Raw genomic sequence first — 23,814 nt, 5'->3', positions numbered from 1 at the left:
GCTTGCTTCCAGACATCCTGGGCTTAAAATAAAGATACTGTACTCTATACAGTACTGTACAGTACAGTACACAAAAGCACAACCACTTGTAGAGGATACACGCATGTGACAATGTACACCAGACACATGAACTAACTTATGTGATTGGACATGCAAAGGCACATTCCCATCTTTGAAAGTTCGCAACTTGAAGGTTCGTATGTAGGGGACTTACTGTACTTATAATGAAAGGTATGCTAAATTTTTCCTTATGTAAGCAAAAAAGTACAGTTTTGGCAATTACTAAATCATACTACTGTTGTAACATTTTATTTGTCTTTAGGAACAAAAAGACCTAACTATTAAAGAAAGGTAAATTTTTAATTATATATATATGTTTATTGAAGTATAGTTGATTTACAATATTGTGTTAGTTTCAGGTATACAGCAAAGTGATTCAGTTATACATATATATGTATGTATCTATATTCTTTTTTTATTCTTTCTCATTATAGGTTATTACAAGATTAGTTTTATGTTAATGAATGTAAAAGTCATATAAATTTTATTCCTACAAACGTAATGGATTATTTACATTCAGTAAAACATTTTACGTGCTAATTAAAATTTGCCCTTATTAAACCAAATATTGTACAAAATATGTGTCCTTACAGTCCAGGCTGTTTTACTGTTTTACTTTCCAAATACAATATAAATTCCATTTGCCATTTGGCCTTGGATGACAGACTGAAATAACTTCTATTTCTGTATCTTTACAATCACTGTGCAAGAATTATTTATGTTGGATCAACCGTTTAAATGCAGGAGTAGGTAGTAACATAGGGCTGAAGATACAAACTGTGCCCAAAGAAAACTCCAGTAATACTGAACCACTATAAATTTATTCTCAAGAGAATCATCTGTAGCTGTGTCTATGTGGGTTGGGAGCTGTATAATCAGAGGTTCTCTGAATTAACTTCCATGAAAAGTATAGTGTTTATTAAAAGTAACGATAGTGGCTAATTTGATGTTTACATATATACTGCTAATAATCAAAAAATAACTACACGGATGGTTTAGAACTTAGAACAACAAAATACTTTCTCAGGAAACAGATAGTTTATCACTGACATTATCAGCTCCCACCACCCCAAACACATGGTGATAATAAAAAGTAGGTCGATTAGTTGATTAAATTGTTGTTTATAAATTGGCTACAGGTAATACACACACCTTTCTTATTGCTTGCTTATGTCATCTCTGCCACCACACCCTGGACATGCTAGTGGTTGTACTGTATGTAATTTACTTTCAAACACTTTGGCATAGGCAGTTGTATCTTTGTTTGCGTTTGTTGAAATCTGCGTCCCCATAATGACTAGTAAATACTTGATTTTCCTCAGTAAAGTGTGCAGAGTCCACAAGAAGGTGATGACACAGACTCTAAGCTGAAGCCCACATTACAAAGGTGGCCATGACGGCACATCAACCAGCTTTATCTCTAATCCCATGAGAAGGCTGTTATTTTAGCAGAATGGATTTTAGAAACGTTCTTTCATTGGTGAAGGGAGTCACGTTTAAGGTGTGATCATTACCCAGCAACTCCACCCTTGCAGGACCTTGGTCTCAGAATCCAGCAAGCCCAGGAGACCAAGCTTTCCAGGAAGTCCTAAGCTTAGGAACAACTTTTGTGTGTAGCCTTATGTCTAGCCATTTTTACAGGATTGTGTCATCTGAGCTGACTGTGAGTAGCTGACACCTGTCCTGGAGTATTGTCTCACCTCACTCTTGCCAACCTTTCCTGCAAGCTGCTCTTCAGAGAGCTGAGCCTTCAGTAAGCCTGTGGAACTGAATACAAATCGATTACACAACTGTATTTGGGTCCACTTACTAATAGCTATTTGCAAGTGTGGCAAATTCTAGAGACTTAACAGGTCACCTAACAGCAACCTGTGGGCAAGGGGCTTTCACTTGCCTCTAAATAGAGGAAGTTACTAATGCCTGTTGAAACAACCTAATAATTGGGAAAGGCCACCAAATTAGCTCAGAGCAGTTAACAACTTTGTGTGTGTGTGTGTGTGTGTGTGTGTGTGTGTGTAGAAAATGATGAATATTAAGGGAAATGAGACACAACTTTTTTCCCTAAATAACCTTTTTGTCTTAAGAAGTGGTGGGCCACAAGGAAGAGACTAAAGTTTGCTAGTCAAATATATTTTGGTCTGATAAAACAAAACATAAATGACTCTTTCATCTGGGAACAGCTAATAAAACCTTGGCATCTTCACCAACCCACACAAATATTTCTTGGGACATACAAGACATAGATAATAATTGTTTATTGTTCCAGTTCACATCTTGGTTTTTTTTTTTTTCCCCATCTGAAAAAGTGGGAGAAGGTTCAAGAACTTGTGGCACTTTTATTTTTAAATCAAGCAAATAATGTATTGGTTCATTCCTACAATTACATTTTGAAAAATATATTGCGGTATACAAAGTAAAAATAAAAGTACCCTTCAGTGTTCTTGACCAACAAATGTGCCATTTCCTCTTTTCAGTGGTTTATAATTTCAAAACTTTGTCTATTTCCATGAATACATATGCACATATACAAATATACGTTTTCAAAATGGCAATTGCATTTAAATATACTGCAAAGGTGGATGGCTTTTGAATTAACATATGAACATACTTATCTGCCTCATTCTTTCTAGTTGTATTATATTTTATTCCGTGTGTGGTAGCTCAGTAGTTTCTAATATTCTTTATAGGCACAATATAGTTTGCAGTGTCCTTGAGGTTGGGTGCCACCCTGTGAATAAAATGTGAGTGGGAGAGACGTGGATAATTTTTAGGAGGAAGCTAGGTCACAGTATAACACTTCAGATTGGCATCCAAACTATCTGGCTGGATCCTGGGTGAGGAGAAAACAGGACAGAGCCCCCAGCTGACCTGAGAGGGCCATGTGTGGGCAAGAAATGCCCTTGTGTTTTAAGCTAATGAGATTCTGGAATGGCGTGTTACTCCCGCAGACTCCAGCATTTCTTGACTCATACAAATATTATCTATGTACGATTTTTAATTCAATCATCTCCCTAATAATGGAATTGGTATTGTTGCTTCCAACTGTTCGTGTATATAAAATAGTGACAATAGACACTCTTACATTTGTATCTTACCTTTTTGTACCCAGGGCAGATTTTATGTGGAGTCAGTTTTGATAGATATTGCCAAAATTGTCCTATAAAAAAAAGCTGTCACAATTTGTACTATTAGATATAGTCATGAGAACACATTGGCTCATACTGTAGTCAATATTGGATATTACTTATCAATCATTTAATTTGTGCAGGCTCTGATGAGTTAAAAAAATCTACCTGCGTTGTTTAATTTGCATTTTCTGATTATTGATTTGACTATATTTTATATATATTAGCGATTTGTATCTACTCTGATTGCCTGTCAATAACCTTCATCCATGTTCCTGTTCTTTTGTTTTTTCATATTGATTTTTAGGGCCTCTTATGTGTTAGACATCCTTACACTGAGTATGTTGCATATGTTGCAAATATTTTCTGCTAGTCTATCTTTGGCCTTAATTTTATTTTTGGTGTCTCTTATTACATAGAGCTTTCACTTTCATATAGCAAATTTTGTCCTCTTGGTAGATATAGAAGTTGGTCTTAAGAAGCTTTTTTCTACTCAGCAAAGCATTACAAAATGAATTATGTTTTATTATAACTTAAAATTTACAAAATGGCATTATAGTTTTGGGGGTTGTTTTATTTTTAACTTTTAAATCCAACTAGAATTTATTTCAGTGAATGGTATAGTGACTGAAATATATCTTTTGTTCAAATGAATGAACAAGTCTGCCCACAAGATTTGTTGGATAACCTGTTTTTTTCTCCACATGCCACATTCATTGTAGGTTTATTCCCTATACACACTTGACTCCTGGCCACTATTCTGTCATTTTGCTCTCCTCCCTTATATCCTTTCCTCCAATATGACACTATTTTCATTACTGTACTTTCACATCATATTTTGAAATCCGATAGGGCAAATTCTCCCCTATTGTTCATTTTCAAAATCATATTGCCTATTCTCATACATTTTCCTTTAACCCAGATTAATTTAGAGTCAGCTCTTCAAGTATGATACAAAATTTAGTTGGATATTAAATGTTATTTTATTATTTATTTATTTATTTGGCTGCACAGCATGCGGGATCTTAGGTCCCCGATCAGGGGTTGAACTTATACCCCCTGCAGTGGAACCATGGAGTCTTACCCACTGGACCGCCAGGGAAGTCCCAAGGGTATTGAAATTTAGATTAATTTGTGTGGTAGAGCCACACTGCCCTGCCTCCATAATGAAGGACTTCAGCCTTATTGCAGGGGGTGTGGGCAGCAGACATCTCCAGCTAGTTACCCTCTGAAGACCTGCCTCCACTGCTACTGCTGAGTGAACTGGGGGGTGTAAAGGTCAGGCCATTTTGTCCCAACATGAGATCATCCAGGGCTCCAGAGCTCCCTCCAGATTGCCTTACCAGGTTGGCCATCAGTGTTCAGTTTTGTTCTCCACCCAGTTCTGCCTCCTTCCCCTTCCCTTCACATTTGTGGATCTCTAACAAACATCTTGCACCCCAAATTGTATCTCAGCATCTGCTTCTGAAACTATGAAAATTTGGAAAGAAGTGATATATTTACATTATTGGCACTCAGCTTGCTAACAAATGAATTTTGTTCTTGCTAACAAATGAATTTTGTTCTTGAGACTGGTCAGTCATTATCCTCATAAAAACAAGTTCCATGAAATGAGTCAGTGGTGATGGTGTTTATTCACACTAAGAATGCACATCATCATGAAGGAAAACCAACAAAGTGTCTGAAACAGAAAGTTCAAACAGGCATCAGGCTATTAACGTCACTGAATAAAATGGGGCTGGAGAAAGACAAGAGGGAGGGGAAGAGAGAGGAATATATGGGAAAGGATCAGCTTTGTGTACAAACAGCCTACTCAGCACCAGCCCATCCTTGCTCTGTAGACACATGGACCCAATGTGCCCCCTTTTCCAGTTTTATTTTTTCCAATAGAACCCTTAGATCCATATATTTACGTAAAATCCCCTGCTACCTGATCTAGAATACACACAAGTATGTTTCCAACCAATTATCTTTTTCAAGAAGAAATAAAGTTTGTGAAGCAGATAAGAAAAGGTTTACTACATCAAATATGAATTAAACTTTAATTTACCTTTAACAATATGCCTGTTTTCAAAGTCGTGAGACATGAGAGAACAACATATCATTAAAGCCAAACATCTGCTGCCACTTTCAATGAGCTTCAAGTAGTAGCAGATCAGAATGCATGCCTCGACGTGAAAGGCATGTGAGTCAGGTTGTAGTCCCAAGCTAAAAATCATATGTCATTTCTCCTTCTCTAAGGAGGAAGTAAGTAAGGCAAATGAGAGAGAGGCCAAGAAGCTATTGGATATCCCTGAAAAGGAGGGAAACATTACAACAGGGAATAAGCTTTATGTTTTACATTAGTATCATTATACTGTCTCATAGTTCAGAAAATCATAATATGCCTCAAAGAAAAGGAAATTTTCACCTTCTGTATTTAAAAATTATAAATAATAAAGTATTTACATTCATTTATTTTGTAAGGATAAGCAATAATCATACAGTTCTTTGTACCATCACAGAGCTTTGTTTTCTCCAGGATACAAGCTCTACTAGAATTTATTATCTATTTATTTGTTCATGTTAATCTTTTGTAACAATTTACAATGCAAAATAAAAGAAACCAACTTTATTTTTCTGTAGAATAACAGAGACAATACATATGCAGTCCCTTCATCATTTCACTGTCCTATGGAAGCCTTTAATTCCCAAACCAGTTATATTTGTTAGAGCAGGTTAGAATGGTTGCTATGAACTGAATATTATCCTACCTCAAGACCAACTCTTCCACATGTGTTCAATTTTTTAAAACATCAAATGTGTTCAATTTAATTTCAGCTAATATTAACAAACAATAATAAAACTGGGAGAAATGAAATCAGAGAGTTTAATGAATTTCAAATAAGTGTTTTCTTTTAACAGTAAGAGATTGAGTATTCTAATAAAATATATTCAGAATTTATTAAGCTATTTATGACAAATAAGTGGCACCAAAATTGACCAATTTCATTTTGGCTGAAAAAGTCTATCATCACCTGTTTCAAATGTTTTGCTATTATCAATATTAAAAGGCTGCTATAAAATTTATGAAGCACATACTTATTTTATTGGGGTACTAGATAATAGTTCAGAAAAGTGTTCATGAAAAATGAAAAACATAATATTGAATAATAGTAAAGAAGTGTAAAACCTTGTTGTTGGGGGACCTTCAAGATGGCGAAGGAGTAAGACGTGGAGATCACCTTCCTCCCCACAAATACATCAAGAATACATCTACATGTGGAACAACTCCTACAGAACACCTACTGAACGCTGGCAGAAGACCTCAGACCTCCCAAAAGGCAAGAAACTCCCCACTTACCTGGGTAGGGCAAAAGATAAAAGAAAAAACAGAGACAAAAGAATAGGGATGGGACCTGCACCAGTGGGAGGGAGATGTGAAGGAGGACAAGTTTCCACACACTAGGAAGCCCCTTCACTGATGGAGACGTGGGAGCATGGGTGGGGGGAAGCTTCCAAGCCATGGAGGAGTACAGGGGTGAAGAGAGCAAAGCGGAGAGATTCCCTTACAGAAGATCAGTGTGTACAAGCACTCACCAGACTGAGAGGCTTGTCTGCTCACCAGCCGGGGCAGGTGGCTTCTGGCAGCTGAGGCTCGGGCTTTGGAGGTCAGATCCCAGGGAGAGGACTGGGGTTGGCTGCGTGAACACAGCCTGAAGGGGGCTAGTGCGCCACAGCTAGCCTGGAGGGAGTCCGGGAAAACGTCTGTACCTGCCTAAGAGGCAAGAGACCATTGTTTTGAGGTGCACAGGGAGAGGGGATTCCTTCCCTGTCTGCCAACAGAAGGCAGAGCACCGACTAAATGAGCTCCAGAGACAGGCGTGAGCCACAGCTATCAGCTTGGACACCAGAGATGGGCATGATATGATAACGCTGCTACTGCAGCAACCAAGAATCCTGTGTGCAAGCACAGGTCACTATCCACACCTCCCCTCCCGGGAGCCTGTGCAGCCCGCCACTGCCAGGGTCCTGTGATCCAGGGACAATTTCCCCGGGAGAACACACAACACACCTCAGGCTGTTGCAACGTCATGCCGACCTCTGCCGCTGCAGGCTCGCCCTGTATTCCAATTATAGCTACCGTACCCATTCCTCCCCCACACATGAGTGAGCCAGAGCCCCCTAATCAGTTGCTGCTTTAACCCCCTTCTGTCTGGGAAGGGAAGAGATACCTGAGGGCGACCTACACACAGAGATGGGACCAAATCCAAAGCTGAACCCCGGGAGCTGTGCGAACAAAGAAGAGAAAGGGAAATCTCTCCCAGCAGCCTCAGGAGCACCGGATTAAATCCCCATAGTGAATTTGATGTATCCTGCATCTATGCAATACCTGAATAGACAAGGAATCATTCCCAAATTGAGGCAGTGGATGTTGGGAGCAAATGTAGAACTGGGGATTGCATTATGTGCTGATTTATTTCTGATTTTTATGTTTCTCTTAGTATAGTTTTTAGCATTTGTTATCATTGTTTATTGGTTTGGTTGCTCTCTTCTTTTTTTTTTAAATTATTATTACTTTTTAAATTTTTTTATTTTAATAATTTAAAATTTGTTTTTATTTTACTAATTTTTTAAATTATTATTTTCTTTCTTTTTTTTCTCCCTTTTCTTCAGAGCCATGTGGCTGACAGGGTCTTGGTGCTCTGGCCTGGTGTCAGGCCTGAGCTTCTGAGGTGGGAGAGCCAAGTTCAGGGCATTGGACCATCAGAGACCTCCCAGCTCCACATAATATCAATTGGCAAAAGGTATCCCAGAGATCTCTGTCTCAACGCTAAAACCCAGCTCCACTCAACGTCCAGCAAGCTCCAGTGCTGGACACCCCATACCAAACAATTAGCAAGACAGGAACACAACCCCACCCATTAGCAGAGAGGCTGCCTAAAATATACTATGTTCACAGGCACCCCAAACACACCACCAGACATGGCCCTGTTTACCAGAAAGACAAGATCTAGCCCCATCCACCAGAACACAGGCACAAGTCCCCTCCACCAGGAGGCCTACACAATGCACTGAATCAAACTTGCCCACTGGGGGCAGGCACCAAAAACAACGGGAACTACTCACCTGCAGCCTGAGAAAAGGAGACCCCAAACACAGTAAGTTAAGCAAAACAAGAAGACAGAAATATGCAACAGATGAAGGAGCAAGGTAAAAACCCACCAGACCAAACAAATGAAGAGGAAATAGGCAGTCTACCTGAAAATGAATTCAGAGTAATGATAGTAAAGATGATCCAAAATCTTGAAAATAGAATGGAGAAAATACAAGAAACATTTAACAAGGACCTAGAAAAACTAATGAGCAAACAAACAATGATGAAAACACAATAAATGAAATTAAAAATTATCTAGAAGGAATCAAAAGCAGAATAACTGAAGCAGAAGAACAGAGAAGTGCCCTGGAAGATAAAAGAGTGGAAAAAACTACCACAGAGCAGAATAAAAAAAAAAAAGAATGAAAAGAATTAAGGACAGTCTCAGAGACCTCTAGGACAACATTAAACGCACCAACATTCAAATTATAGGGGTCCCAGAAGAAGAGAAAAAGAAACGGTCTGAGAAAATATTTGAAGAGATTATAGTTGAAAACTTCCCTAACATGGGGAAGGAAATAGTCATTTAAGTCCAGGAAGTGCAGAGAGTCCCATACAGGATAAATCCAAGGAGAAACACACCAAGACACATATTAATCAAACTATCGAAAATTAAATACAAAGAAAAGATATTAAAAGCAGCAAGGGAAAAATAACAAATGACATACAAGGGAATCCCCATAAGGTTAACAGCTGATCTTTCAGCAGAAATTCTGCAAGCAAGAAGGGAGTGGCAGGACAAATTTAAAGGGATGAAAGCAAAACACCTACAACCAAGATTACTCTACCCGGCAAGTATCTCATTGAGATTTGATGGAGAAATTAAAAGCTTTATAGACGAGCAAAAGTTAAGAAAATTCAGCACCACCAATCCAGCATCACAACAAACGCTAAAGGAACTTCTCTAGGCAGGAAACACAAGAGAAAGAAAAGATCTACAAAAACAAACCCAAAACATGTAAGAAAATGCTAATAGGAACATACATATCGAAAATTATCTTAAATGTAAGTGGATTAAATGCACCAATCAAAAGACATAGACTGGCTGAATGAATACAAAAACAAGACCCGTATACATGCTGGATACAAGAGACCCACTTCAGACCTAGGGATACATACAGAATGAAAGTAAGGAGATGGAAAAAGATATTCCATGAAAATGGTGATCAAAAGATATCTGGAGTAGCAATTCTAATATCAGACAAAATAGACTTTAAAATAAGACTATTACAAGAGACAAAGAAGGACACTACATGATCAAGAGATCAATCCAAGAAGATATAACAATTGTAAATATTTATGCACCCAACATAGGAGCACCTCAATACATAAGGCAAATGCTAACAGCCATAAAAGGGGAAATCAACAGTAACACAGTCATAATAGAGGTCTTTAACACCCCACTTTTACCAATGAACAGATCATCCAAAATGAAAATAAACAAGGAAATATAAGCTTTAAATGACACATTAAACAAAATGGACTTAATTGGTATTTATAGGACATTCCATCCAAAAACAACAGAATACACTTTCTTCTCAAGTGCTCATGGAACATTCTCCAGGATAGATCATATCTTGGGTCACTAATCAAGCTGTGGTAGATTTAAGAAAATTGAAATCGTATCAAGTATCTTTTCTGACCACAACGCTATGAGACTAGATATCAAATACAGGAATAAAATTGTAAAAAATACACACACATGGAGGCTAAACAATACACTTGTAAAATATCCGAGAGATCACTGAAGAAATCAAAGTAGAAATCAAAAAATTCCTAGAAACAAATGACCATGAAAACACAACTACCCAAAACCTATGGGATGCAGTAAAAGCAGTTCTAAGAGGGAAGTTTACAGCAATACAATCCTACCTCAAGAAACAAGAAACATCTCAAATAAACAACCTAACCTTACACCTAAAGCAATTAGGTCTATAGTATCTGTGAAAATCAGTGCAATTCCAAATTTTGTAAGAACTGAAGCTTATACGAATTGTGGAGGGGTGTTCTTTAAGAAAAAATTTACAAAATTATGAATTCTGTGATTTATGTGGAAATGTCCCACTAAGCCTAAAGTGATTGTATATCCAACCCAAGCTCTTCTTGGCCAGATCTCAAAAATTCCCATAGCCATTCCAGTGACCCCCAAATCAAGAAGTAGGATGGAAGGTAAATTAAAGTAGAAAACTGATTGATCATAGTAAAAAAAGTCCACTTTTGCCAATTTTACACCATCGTATGACCATGTGAACACATTGCTAGGGCTTCTCCCAGCATTTTAGAGTGGCTTTTATATGTGGGTGTGGCCATAATATTTATGTCATTAGTTTCACATTAAACCTACCTCTGGTGATCAATCTAAATATAATTTGTTAATAATCTATTTGTGCTTTACTTACCTCTTCTGTTGGATTTTCTTTTATTCATTGCTTGTTTTCATCAAATTTTTGATGATTCTTGGTTTTCTGCACACATTTATTAATGAGAGGTGGGCTGATCAATTTAAGGAGGTGTCATGAATATCCTTTTCTAGCCTTCTTAAACTCCACTTATGCTTTCGATTCTTAGATATTGCAAGTGATATACTTGATACTTTGCCTGGTGTATAAACGCCACAGCACCTACATATCTGGCCCCAACTTCTCCCTCATTACTATATTTGTAGTCAGTTGGGTTCCTCAAAACCTCAAAATCATTCTGTCTCAGAGCTTTTACAATCACCCAAATACCTGAAACAGGTCTTTGCATAGCTAAGAATACACTGTTTAAATCTCACCTCACCTCTTTAGATTTAATAAACAATACATCTATAAATCAGAAAGAAAAAGTTATGAGGAGTCATCAGAAAATATTGAGGTCAATAATTTTTGGCCTTACCCTTTCCTTACTTCTCTGTACTGACTTTATTCATTTTTATGCCTTGACTGACTTTCTTGTTTGCCTTTCTAAACAGCTCTGATCAAGTTTCCCAATGGTCTCTATTGCATAATCCTGATATAAATGTGAAAGAAAGCCACACATTCAAGTAAAAATGAGGCAAACTTCTTAAAAAATTCCTACCTAGCCATCTTTGGGATGAATTGCACTTTTTCCAAAACTGAATAACACTACTGATCTTATTTTTTAAATTTATTATATCCCTACTCTTGTGTTTTTCCCTGACAAACTCCTTATTCTCGTGTCCAAGTTTATATTGAAGTCTACCATCCCCTTCATCCTCCATTTTTTTCAAGCCCTACCTTAATGATTGACTGTTTCAATACTTGAAGATAGAGACTTGTCTCTCTTACCCAAGGCATAGAGTCATTCGAATTTGAGATTGTTGATGTATGATGCTGGGGTCTGGGAGGGGGCAGGGACTTGTAGGTTGATACTGAGACTGGTGGATTTCTGCAACCAAGTGGAACAGTTTGGAAACTAGACAATGTAATTAACATTGTAAACTAAGAGAAATCAAGAATCTTCTAGGGTGGGAGACACATTTGGATGTTAGTCTCAGATAAAGTCTAGAGGATCCTCAAGCAAGCAACCCATTTTGATATAATTATAATCAGAGTTGTCTAGTCATCTCCAAGGTGGTGTCTGTGGTTTGTTGTTGTTTTTTCAGAACCTTTCCACTGTAAAAGGAAAAATGTATGTTTAACAAGGAATCAATATGCTTCTATGTGTGATCTCTGACACAGAGGTCTCAAACCCCATGGGAAGGAGAAGGGTGAGGCAAGAAAGCCTCCTCCGGCAGAGACAGTATAATCCTACGGTCTCAGAGTAGCCGCCTTTCAGCCACTTTGAATTTTGCCACATCTGAATATCATCTCAACACCACACCTTGTAATCCTTGAGGTCCAAGCAAGGGGGCTAACTTGGTGCTGTCAGCTTCATAAGACTAGTAATCATATCCATTGTGTAAACTATAAGAGGAGTAAAGTTGTCTTTTATTCAGGACCATATTCCCATCATTGGTAATAATGACTGGCACAGAAGCATTCAAGAGTTATTTATTCAGGACTTCCCTGGCGGTCCAGTGGTTAAGACTCAGAACTTCCACTGCAGGTGTCACGGGTTCAATCCCTGGTCAGGGGACCTAAGATCCCACATGCCACGCAGCACGGCCAAAAAAAAGAAAGAATTACTTATTCAGTGAAAGAAGTCAAGTACTTTAATATGTTAGCTTTACACTTTAAGTGTACAAAAACTTCTTAATTATATAACTACAATAATAACAAACATTTTTCTTTTTTCTATCTCAGTGTCAGTTTTTCTATCCAAGCACATTTCAAGGGTCTTTGTGAGGAAATGTTACTGAAAAATAGAGTATTCAGGTGTCAGTGCCCAGTGTGATGGTAGATTTTAATTTAATACCAGGTATGACTCTATTATTCTTTCTCCCCATCCTCTCCATTTTAAATAATATAATCCAGTGTCTTCCCTGAAGAAAAAGTAACAAAATTTGGATGGATGCATCCCCTAAAACAAAGTACCTCCTTAAGCCAATAAGCCTTTTGTTGAACGTAGCTGAGAAGGCACTTTGAAACATATCAAAAAACTTAACATAGCACAGCAGTAGCTACCCTAAGTAAAATGTACAGGCAAAATCCATTTAAAAGCCAATTTACTGTTTGACCTTAGTGAACTCATTTGACCTTCCTTGCAACCAGTTAAAAGATTGGTAAGAAATGATCAGTAATGGCAAAGAAAACCTGTAGTCCCCTACACTGAGCTGTAACTGTGACCTTTGTTCAGCTGTAGGGGAAAATACTGCCTCTTTGGTGTTAAATAAGTAAATCGAAGTTAGATGGATTAGTTCCATTTAGGCTACATAAATAGTGTATAGTGTAGTGTTCAAAACGTGTTTAAATCTCTGTAAATGGTGAATAGCAAACTGACACTAATTTAAATGAAAGACTGTGTTGCATTGGTTTTGTTTTAGAATCAGATAAGCTTAGCCTCAATTTCCAGAATCTATAAATACTCTCTGTATAATTTTATGCAAGTTCTATAAACTTCAACAGCTTTATCTAGAAAAGGAAGATAATCATAGAATTGAGGTAGAAATTAAGTAAAATAGATTAAAAAACAGTTCAGTATCTGGCACAGAGTAAGCAATAATTGTAATAGTTATTATTATTATTATTATATTATTATTATTATTGGTGTTGCTATTATGATGAATTATGGACTTATAGCTCGTAATTACATGCGGTATTATTGTATGCATTTTGTGAACTAAAATCATTTATGGCTGGTTTTAATATCATACCCTAATCTTTTGTTTTTCCTCTTACAGTTGTCATACATTCCTAATATATATCTTGCTGTATTTTATGCATTAATATAAACTGCTTTAATTTATTTTATAACAAGGTGGGGTTTAAATAAATGTGTAGGTGGATAGATACAAATATATAGCTATATAAATAATACTCACATGTATCTAGAGCAATTTTGGGCCAGAAATTACAAAATTTCACAATATCTCATACAATTTTTTTTTTTAATTTTTATTTATTTATTTATGGCTGTGTTGGGTCTTCGTTTCTGTGTGAGGGCTTTCTCTAGTTGCGGCGAGCGGGGGCCACTCTTCATCGCGGTGCGCGGGCCTCTCACTGTCGCGGCCTCTCTTGTTGCGGAGCACAGGCTCCAGACGCGCAGGCTCAGTAGTTGTGGCTCACGGGCCTAGTTGCTCCGCGGCATGTGGGATCTTCCCAGACCAGGGCCCGAACCCGCGTCCCCCGCACTGTTAGGCAGACTCCCAACCACTGTGCCACCAGGGAAGCCCTCATACAATTTTTATTTTACCTAATGAAAGAGAGCAAGTAGAGGATACAACGTCAAAGGAAAACATAAATTGACTAGAATTTAAACTTTACAAGTGCACGGACTTTGCCCTGTTACTGTCTAGAACAGCGCTTGGTATATAGGAGGACTTTAATGAATATTGGTTAAATAAACACATAAATGAACTCAATGGATATTATTCAGTACTTTCATGTGCAGACAAATGGGCCAGGCACTCTGGGGAATAAAGGTTTACAACAAGCAAACCTAGCTCCCCTTTCTGGAATTTGCCATATAGTATAGAAGACAAACTCCCAAAGGAATAACTGTTATAAGTCAGATGACATTGTAATGGAGACTCAAGCACACGTGTGTTTGTGTGTGTGTTCGGGGGTGGGAGTGGATGTTTGCAGGGTGTGCACTAATTCCAACTGGGAGGAAATCTGATAGACTCCGAATACTATTATCAAAAATGAAGATTCTGAGTAGCACCTGAACACTAATTTCTAGACAATATTCAGAATATTTTTTTAAAATAATGGAACCGTGACCTCATAGACCATTCATTTCCTCAGATGGCAGATAGGCACCCAGTCATAGGAAAATGATTGAACCCCAAACTGGAACTTTCTTCCCGCAGCACTCTTTGCCATAAGGTACTTATAAGTAACTTTGATGAGGAGGGGTATGAAATGACCAATTTTGTACTTGGTCCTGTGGATAAAATGCTGTTTCTGGAAAATGTGACAAAATTTCCAGTGTATGGGACAGAGTTGATTCTTTAATATAGCTCTCTCAGTACCGGCTTCATGTTCTAATCACCTGGGAAGTTCTGGGAAAGGAAGAAGAAAGGATAAAGAGGAGGAAGAGAAGGAAAAGTTGTCCAGCCTGACCCCAGGCTGACAAAATCAGAATCTGTGGGAGTAAGGCCCAGGTATCAGTAGTAAATAAAAAATCTCCTGAGATGAATGTAATGTGTTGCCATTGTTGAAAACCACACTGGTCCAGGGCAATGCTTCTGAAACTTCACTGGGCATAAGAATCATCTGGATAGCTTGCTAAAGCAGATCTATGAGTCTCAGCACCGAGATTCATGAGTCTCAGCTCCAAAGATCCATCTCGGATGGAGCCCAAGATTTTGCATTTCTAACAAGTCCCAGCATGGTGCTATGTTGTCTATCTGTGAAGCACACAGTGAGTAGCAGTGCTCTAGTGTATGGTATCAAAGGTTCCCTAAAAGTAGGCAGAGAAGGAAGTTGCCTAGTAGTTGATGATCAATGGATGGTCTATGGGCAGGCAGAATCAGCATTTCCTGGGATCTTGCTGGAGATGCCAATCTCAGACTCTATTAAAGGTTCACAAGACCCCCAGGTGATAAGCACACACATTAAAGTTTAAGAAGCTCTGCTCAAATTCTCGATTTTGGCCACGTATTGGAATCACTTGGGGGCTTTTAGAAACTACTGAAGCCTGTGTACTACCCCCAGATGCTTTCCGGACAATGGGAGTTTTTAGAAATAGCCCACATGATTCTTCTGTGCAACGAAGTTTGAGAACCACTGCTCTAGAGGATGCGATTTGAGGTGATAATGAGCAAAGTTTTCTATAAACTTCTCTTCTAACCTCCTAGTTTTTCACATTGCCCGACATTCCAGTAATAGATAGTCCCTGATGCATGTTACTAAGAATTTTCTTCAATGCAAATAGCCATAGGAGGATGGACATTGTTTTGTCAGTCATTCACATCTTAGCATTAACGTAATTAATTAGACTATGAGCGCACTGGAAACAATGCGTCTTAGTGAAAGCGGGGAGAAGAGAAGAGACATTTTAGAATATGGGGCACCTCTTGTCATGAGCTGAGATGGATGGAAGTTAAAGTGTTGATAATGGAAAGTATGATTAATTATTTCTTGTTCAACCAAGAGGTAGGGTGCACACAGAGCGTTTGAGTAGCTGGAGAAGTGGAACTAAAGAGTGGGAATGAATTGGATTCCTTTTAAGAATGAACATGAGGGACTTCCCTGGTGGTCCAGTGGTTAAGACTTCGCCTTCCAATGCAGGGGGCGCAGGTTCGATCCCTGGTCACGGAGCTAAGATCCCACGTGCCTCGTGGCCAAAAATCCAAAAATATAAAACAGAAGCAATATTGTAAAAAACTCAATAAAGACTTTGAAAAAAATGGCCCACATCAAAAAAAATCTTAAAAATAAAAAAAGAATGAACATGAAAAGAATTTGTGAGGAATTATGAAAGTATAACAAATCACACTGAAACTGGACATATGGGAGAAGATGTAAGTGGTTGATGAAGTTGACATTAGAAACTATTAAAGGGGGTTGCTTTATTACAAATGCACTTTTTTTTAAAAGATTTTTTTTTTTTGATGTGGACCATTTTTAAAGTTTTTATTGAATTTGTTACAATATTGCTTCTGTTTTATGTTTTGGTTTTTTTTGGCCACGAGGCATGTGGGATCTTTGTTTCCTGACCAGGGATCAAACCCGCATCCCCTGCACTGTAAGGCGAAGTCTTAACGGCTGGACCACCATGGAAGTCCCACAAATGCACTTTTTTTCTTTTTTTTTGGCTGTGTTGGGTCTTCGTTTCTGTGCGAGGGCTTTCTCTAGTTGTGGCGAACGGGGGTCACTCTTCATCGCGGTGCGCGGGCCTCTCACTATCGCGGCCTCTCGTTGCGGAGCACAGGCTCCAGACGCGCAGGCTCAGTAGTTGTGGCTCACGGGCCCAGTCGCTCCACGGCATGTGGGATCTTCCCAGACCAGGGCTCGAACCCGTGTCCCCTGCACTGGCAGGCAGACTCTCAACCACTGCGCCACCAGGGAAGCTCCAACTTTTTTTGGTAAGCTTGCTGAGATCCAGAACCTTGTCATGTATATTTCAGGTGTTTAATGACATTTTAGTTACCAATGCCCCAGTAAACATTAACATACTGACTTGCTCCCTATTTAAACCAGATTAATTCTAGAAGTATGACTGAATAAATAAACGTGCTAAATACTCTTCAAATAAATATCTTGTCTATGTACACCAGTCTAGGATTGCTGGATTTTTTTTCTTTAATGCCTCCAGCACACTTTAGATACACACTGAGTCATTTAATTGGAATTAGGGGCATACGAAAGAAAAATGTCAAGTTTCCTCTTACTTAGTGGATCACCTATTTGAAGCAGAAGCCGAGTGGTGATTGAGGACGATTGAGGGTCACATAACTAAGTTGTAAAGTCTAGGTCTTCAAACTAATCACAGCCATCAATCTTCCAACATACATACAATCTCATAGGCAAATGGAAACGTGGAAAAATGTGCGCACTTTTCTTTAAAAGAGATGTTACCAATCTTGTTTCTTGATGAATAAATACCAGCAACGACAAAGTCAACTAATTTAAACTATTGCTTTTATTATAATTACACGGGAGCACAAATAAATAAGCACAAAAGTATTGCAAAATATTGCCAATGCACTAAAGAAAACAATTTGTTTTCACAACATCTGGTTACTTCAAGAGTATCAAAGTACATTTATAATTACATGTTACCTGAAAAAATCAAGTACAAAAATTAAAAGAAATTGAAACATCAGTGTTTATATTATTATGTATATAGAAATGGTTAACAACACATGAGTAGAGAAATCTGTTATCTAATGCTTAGTTGCACAACTTTTCAGGCACATACCTGACATTTTTAATGAGTAATGAAAAATGCAATACGACATTCAGATTTTTAAATACAGTAAACGTGATGTTGGAATGGATGTTAAATGGTTTCTTTTAAAAACCCTGTCTTTTAAAAACGTAGTGCTATTAGCCACTAAAAAACATTATTTGATATCATTTTCTCAATAGCTATTTGTTTCAATTTCTTGAAAAGAACAAGAAAGTAAACATACAATTGCTAAATACGTGAACACATTTTTAGTGCAAGATAACAAGACCTGTGACTTTACTGTGCTTTGTTTTTTATAATCACAGTGCACTTTACACAAATTGCTACACTGTAAATGTTAACTGAAGGAGTTTCAAACAAAAGAAGTGCATACTAAACATTTTCATATATATTATATACAGTATGTATACTGTATGTGGGTGTATACATGTGTAAATGTAGATGCTTTGAGGGTGGGCAAACCCAGTCATATTTGGGAATAATTGAAAACTTCAAAAGGATTTCATACAGGTTCGGTTGAGATAGATGCAACGATATTTCTGTAAAGATGTTTTCCCTTAAATTTGAACCTTTATAACATTTAAAGGGAAATATTATGAGACATTTTTCCCAGATGACACACATTTTGCTACAGTGTAACTGACCCAAATATCAAAGGGTTTTAAATCAATCCAAACCCCAAGCCACAATGTTCAAAGTCCAACATGGCAAAACTTGTTATCCTTTTACTGATTTATATAGACAGCAGTACATATCCTATGTGTACATATAGAGGCTTACACATAAACATATTTTATACTTAGACATCAACTTTAATATGTTTAGCATTTTATTTTGAGTATACACTTGATCTGAAAAAAAAGAGAATACCATATATAAACACATAAGAGATGTCAAACATATGTGATACTGTATATCTTCCTAAAAGCTTTGTTTTGAAAATATTAATGATTATATAATAAAGCTCTTTGAAGGCAGGGACCACATCTTTTTGAATGCTTAATGCCAAATGCTTCAGAAATGTTTTAAAATAGCTGATATATAAGTTGCTCAATAATGAACTGTTAAATGAATAATGGATTAATAACAAATTGTTCACATTCTAGAGTTAGATATCTATTTTCCCTTACAAGGAAGATTTAGCCAGTTAATCTTAAGTACATAGGTATTATTTTTCTTTCACTTCAATTTAAGTTTGGGACACAATGAATTGTGAATTGCTATTCTATTCTACTTCTACTTCTTTGCAAGGGTGAATTCTCTCTCATCTCAGATTACTTGCTACTTGAATCACAGGAATTTTTCCTGCATTTTATAGGGAGCCATGATTAGCTTACAAGTTCTTTTGTATTTGAGGCAAGTGATTCACCTTAACATATAAGTAATATTGAAATTGCATTGTATGTGCATTGTTCTGATGTCTTATTTAATTAAAACAATGAAACAATAGGGTCGTTTAGTTTTATTAATTTTATAACCAAACTCGCTCATAAGACTCAAACTACATTGGATATAAGGGTGAGGCTTAAGCCAAAAGGTAGTAAGAAAAATATTTCTCTACTCTTCAGAAGCATTCAAAGAAAACTATGTGGAACCTTGGGGTCTCTGAAGTCCCGATGTCACTGTTTTGAAATGTGAAGTTATATCTGCTTGTATCCATTTAATTACCATGTATTTGAATGTGTGTGTTCTTAGCTACACATTTTAACCTCTTAGTGTTTTGTTTTGTTTCACTTTCAGGACTATATTTTATGGGTGACATTAACCTTTACACAAATCAATCACTTTCAACTCCAAACTTGCTTCCACTCCATAAACACAAGGGAAAGTTTGGCAACGTTTACATAAAGAACTCCTGTTATACCTCAGAAGATGCTGGCTTCTGAGACTGGGCAGAAAAGCAGGATTTGCTTTTTCCCTTCCATCAATTCTAAAAAAAATTGGGTCTCTTCTAAGAAGTTTTCACATATAAAAGCATCTTGCTGACAGCCAATAAAATTCTGTTTCTATAAAATTTGCTGTGAAAAGATAATTTTTATAGGTCTGAGCTGTTTCAACTTGATAACCATGCCATGATATGACCTGTTCTTTGGCACTGCTAAAAAAATATGAGCTTTATCATTCCATAGTGTTCTGGGTGCAGGTGGAACTTTTGATCATCTGACCAAATTTATAGGATGAAGTGTCCTAATTAGTTGCCACTAGAGAGTAACTTTATTTTTCTCTCTGTCCTAATGACCTCTTTTTCTCCACATAAAGAAATGCTACACAAAAAGGAAATTAATCATAGAATGGCTATTGCCACATAGGCTAAACCACAATGGACAGTCTTATAGGTATAGAATATCATTTCTTGAGTCAAATATCAGATCTTTCAATTACTTCCCATGGAAGGCAAGATTTGGAGAAAATAAATGGAAATGGTTGCCTAAGGTCAGATTTTCAAACAAGTTACCTTCTCAGAAAATAACTTGCTTGAAAAAGGAGTGTATGAAACCTGGCAACAGCATGAGTTTGGCAGAACAAATGGAAATGGCTGAATCCAACACAAATCATTTTAGTAACTCTGTTTCCTTCTTGACAAGTGGCCAGCATTAAAAAATATCTTCTGCCTAATTCAGATAGATGTGGGAAAGTTTGGCATTTGAAAAACACACTTGCATTTATTACCAAAATATAAATTTCAAGGGAATTATCCAATCATTATCATATTGAGCCTGAGATATATATATATATATATACATCTATATCTCAAGATCATCATAAAGATGCTGAGAATTGATGACATATATATCTGACTCATTGGCTTGAGCATATGTGGTCATAATAACTTAAATCAGGATAACAACTTGGGTCATAAACACATTTTATTTCAATTCTGATTTTACCTTAACACATTTTTCATCACTCCTAGATTTGTACTCCATTGATTGTTGGATTTGAAACATAATCTATAACTGGTGAAACATGGCAGCAGGATTTATTTAAGCTACTTAAGATCTCTCCGTGATTTCCTGTACTTGTGACTCTGCTTTTTTTTTTTTTTTTTTACCACCTTAGTGATATAAGCAAAACTAAAACTTCAGTAAGCATTTAATGCACACAGTTCCCCCACTGAGTACTCATTCACGTGTACACGGGCACACATAACAGATATACATGCTCCCACTTACCTTATTTTCCTTATTCTTTCAGAATTCTAGTTGGACATCAAAATATACATTAATTATAAAATATTAAAAAATTATGTTATAACATTTCAAAGGCGCGAAAGAAACTATTACTGATAAAGCATTACTAGCTCTTTAGCAATATAGATTACAAAAATTCCCTACCTCCTGTTATATTTGGTTATATTGAGCAGCACTGTACTATTGCTGTCAAAACCCTTACAAGGAAAACCACTATGACAATAACTTCAAACACATACCTTTTCTCTCAGAAATATAATACTAAATTGATTGTTAAAGAAGAATCACATACTGTCCATTTTAGGAAGCATAAATAGTAATTTAAATATACAAAATATATGTGATAGTTTCCTTTTTCTTCATCCGTGGGGATATTTATAGTCAACTAACAAGTTACTCTTAAAAGATATATATGATTTATTTAACTTAAATTTTACCACCACATAAAATTGAATCCACCCCGTCTCCCATCCCCTGCATTTCCTGTTTCTTCCTTGAAACAAAATAAAATAAACAATTGGTCATAATTCTTTGGTCATGGTGTCATCATCAGTAAGAATAGGTGTGATGAACATGCACAGAAGATTACACCCCCAAAATATGGTAATAACTAATTTGAAAAATTAACATGAAATACTACTCCATTCGTGGACCTAAATTTTGAGAAAGATTGGCATTTAGTATACTAAAACATGTAAACTCATCTGGTTGAATGTATATTGGTCATTTTCTAGGGGAAACAAACATACACATGAAAAGTTACTCAAAAATAGTGATGGCAGTGGCTCTAATGCCACTGGTCCCACCCTCTTGAAAGCAGTTGTGCTGTTTAACCTTTGATTCCTTGTTCCTTCCATTATCACAGTGAACCCTGGTCTCCTCCAATCAAATCAATGATGCAAGGACACGTGTCCCTAAAGTCATTTCTGAAGGAAATGTTTTCTGCTGGGATGTCCAAATATATCCTATTAACTTTCTCTGGAGTCTGACTAACCATTGCTTAGTATAAACAAGATGATACTGAAGAGAAATTCTTATAAAGCCAATGTAGCAAATGGCCAATGGTGTTGATGTAATGTGGACGTCCAAATTCAGCATCACATTGCCAATCATTTCCTGTCAAACCCTTGAAAACGTACAAAGCAACAGATGTTCCTAACGAATATGAGATTCAACTTCTACATTACTAGCACCAGATCATATATTGTGTGATTGAACATAATCTATCGGTGAGCTCGTGTACAGAAACCAAAGGTGGGCAGAAAGAAACATTTTAAATGCAAAAATTAATAATCAAAGGCATCAAGGGACATATAAAAGAGATAACAAACCAGTTAATACCGAAATTGTATCATATAGTAAAACTCTTGATATTTCTATCATTTATATACGTATAATGTGTATTATTTCAGGTGTCACCCATAAACTAGTAAAATATTTACATCTTAATATCTTCTGGATTCAAAATAATCCATGATAAATAAGTGTGCCTTAAATGCAAGGAAATACAGATTTTATCTTGAACTAGCCACGAATAGGCACAGCTTCCCATGGGTTTTCCAGGGAACCACTGGCATTCCATTTTGACTGAGACGATACGTAACAGTTACTTATCACATGACCGAGTCGACCTCCCTCTTCGTGTTAAGTAATGTGGAGCTCACTCCATCCTGCACACAGTCATATGGCAGTGTCCCAGAATACCGTTTGCTGTTTAGAATAGGGTGGAGGGCTGTACTTCTTTGTACCCGCATTCTTCTTCCAGCTGGGTAGGATAGGCATGCTATCCTGTTTGCAAAGGCCCTTTTCCGTTTTCTGTCTAGCTTTTATTTCCTTGCACAAGCAACGTTTTTTCTCAATCATCTCAAGCATTGTATGGTCTCCATGAAACCACTGCATGCATGCCACCTAGCAAAAAAGAGTGAATACAGAAAAAAAAAAAAAATGGAATGAAAGCAGGTTTTTTTTTCCACCGTACTAGTAGTTGTTTCGAAAAATGTCAGCTGTTTTTGAAATTCTTACAAAGCAAAATTAAAAGATGGAAACTGTAAATAAAATTTGTAGTTAAATTATTAAATATTGTAATATTATTAAACAATAATTTAGGCAGGAATCGTTTACCAATATGTTCTAAAAGTCCATGCTATGGAAATAAAACCTTTTTAAAAAATTTTTAAGCAATTTGCCAAAAATTTAGCTATTACTTCTATGTTGACTCCATTGTCGTATGTGCTTCAATATGTCTAAGTTCAATTATTAGAATTACTTTTCAGTGAGATCTAATATGAATGTGATATGTTTTAAAGATGTTAATGAACAATTTTATTAGTAAAATAAAACTTGTGTTTGTCTACAAATAACATATAGAATTAAGACTTTTAATTATTCTTCTACCAAAATGAGTTTTAATTTGCATCTAATGCTTGGAATTTACATGCTTAAATAATTATTCTGCAAAGCAGTTTTGCTATACTTTTTGGTGCTTCAGCAAATGTCTAATTAGAATCGTTGGCTTCTGCAATCATACTGACCCAGATCCCGAATAGTTCCAGAACTTCAAAGAAACAGATTCATCAGTTCAGTTGGGTACCAGGAGAAGATTCAGTGCTGACTATATATTGATACACATTCATCTATTTCTGGACAGGTAAACACTGCTCCCAGGTGTATGTGGCTATGCCCACCAATAACTGTTCTTTAGAACAGAGCTAGCGAGTTGAGTCAGTGTCACAAGAACAGCAGTGTGATTGGGCCAAGAATCCAGGATGGTGATGCTTACACTTAATTGTTTAAGCAAATCTACTCTGACTTGAAGAGTTAAAATAGCTCACTTGGAGTC

At 36.9% G+C, this 23,814-nt stretch overlaps 1 protein-coding gene across 3 annotated transcripts in view; it reads right to left on the bottom strand.

The window, feature by feature from the left end:
• Positions 1–16,346: 16,346 nt before the first annotated feature.
• The window catches only part of NYAP2 (neuronal tyrosine-phosphorylated phosphoinositide-3-kinase adaptor 2), a 269,911-nt gene continuing 262,443 nt past the window's right edge, over positions 16,347–23,814 (bottom strand). For all 3 annotated transcript variants that reach the window (XM_082464618.1, XM_082464619.1, XM_082464621.1), the window contains one exon: positions 16,347–22,883. In XM_082464618.1, the coding sequence (XP_082320744.1) occupies positions 22,656–22,883 (228 nt within the window). In that variant the 3' untranslated portion in view covers positions 16,347–22,655. The remainder of the gene's footprint in view (positions 22,884–23,814) is intronic.

Source organism: Balaenoptera physalus, assembly GCF_965194825.1.
Source record: "Balaenoptera physalus genome assembly, chromosome: 6".
In the NCBI taxonomy this organism is placed as follows: domain Eukaryota; kingdom Metazoa; phylum Chordata; class Mammalia; order Artiodactyla; family Balaenopteridae; genus Balaenoptera; species Balaenoptera physalus.
The sequence above is the reverse complement of the archived record's forward strand: the minus strand, read 5'-3'. Positions and strand labels throughout refer to the sequence as shown.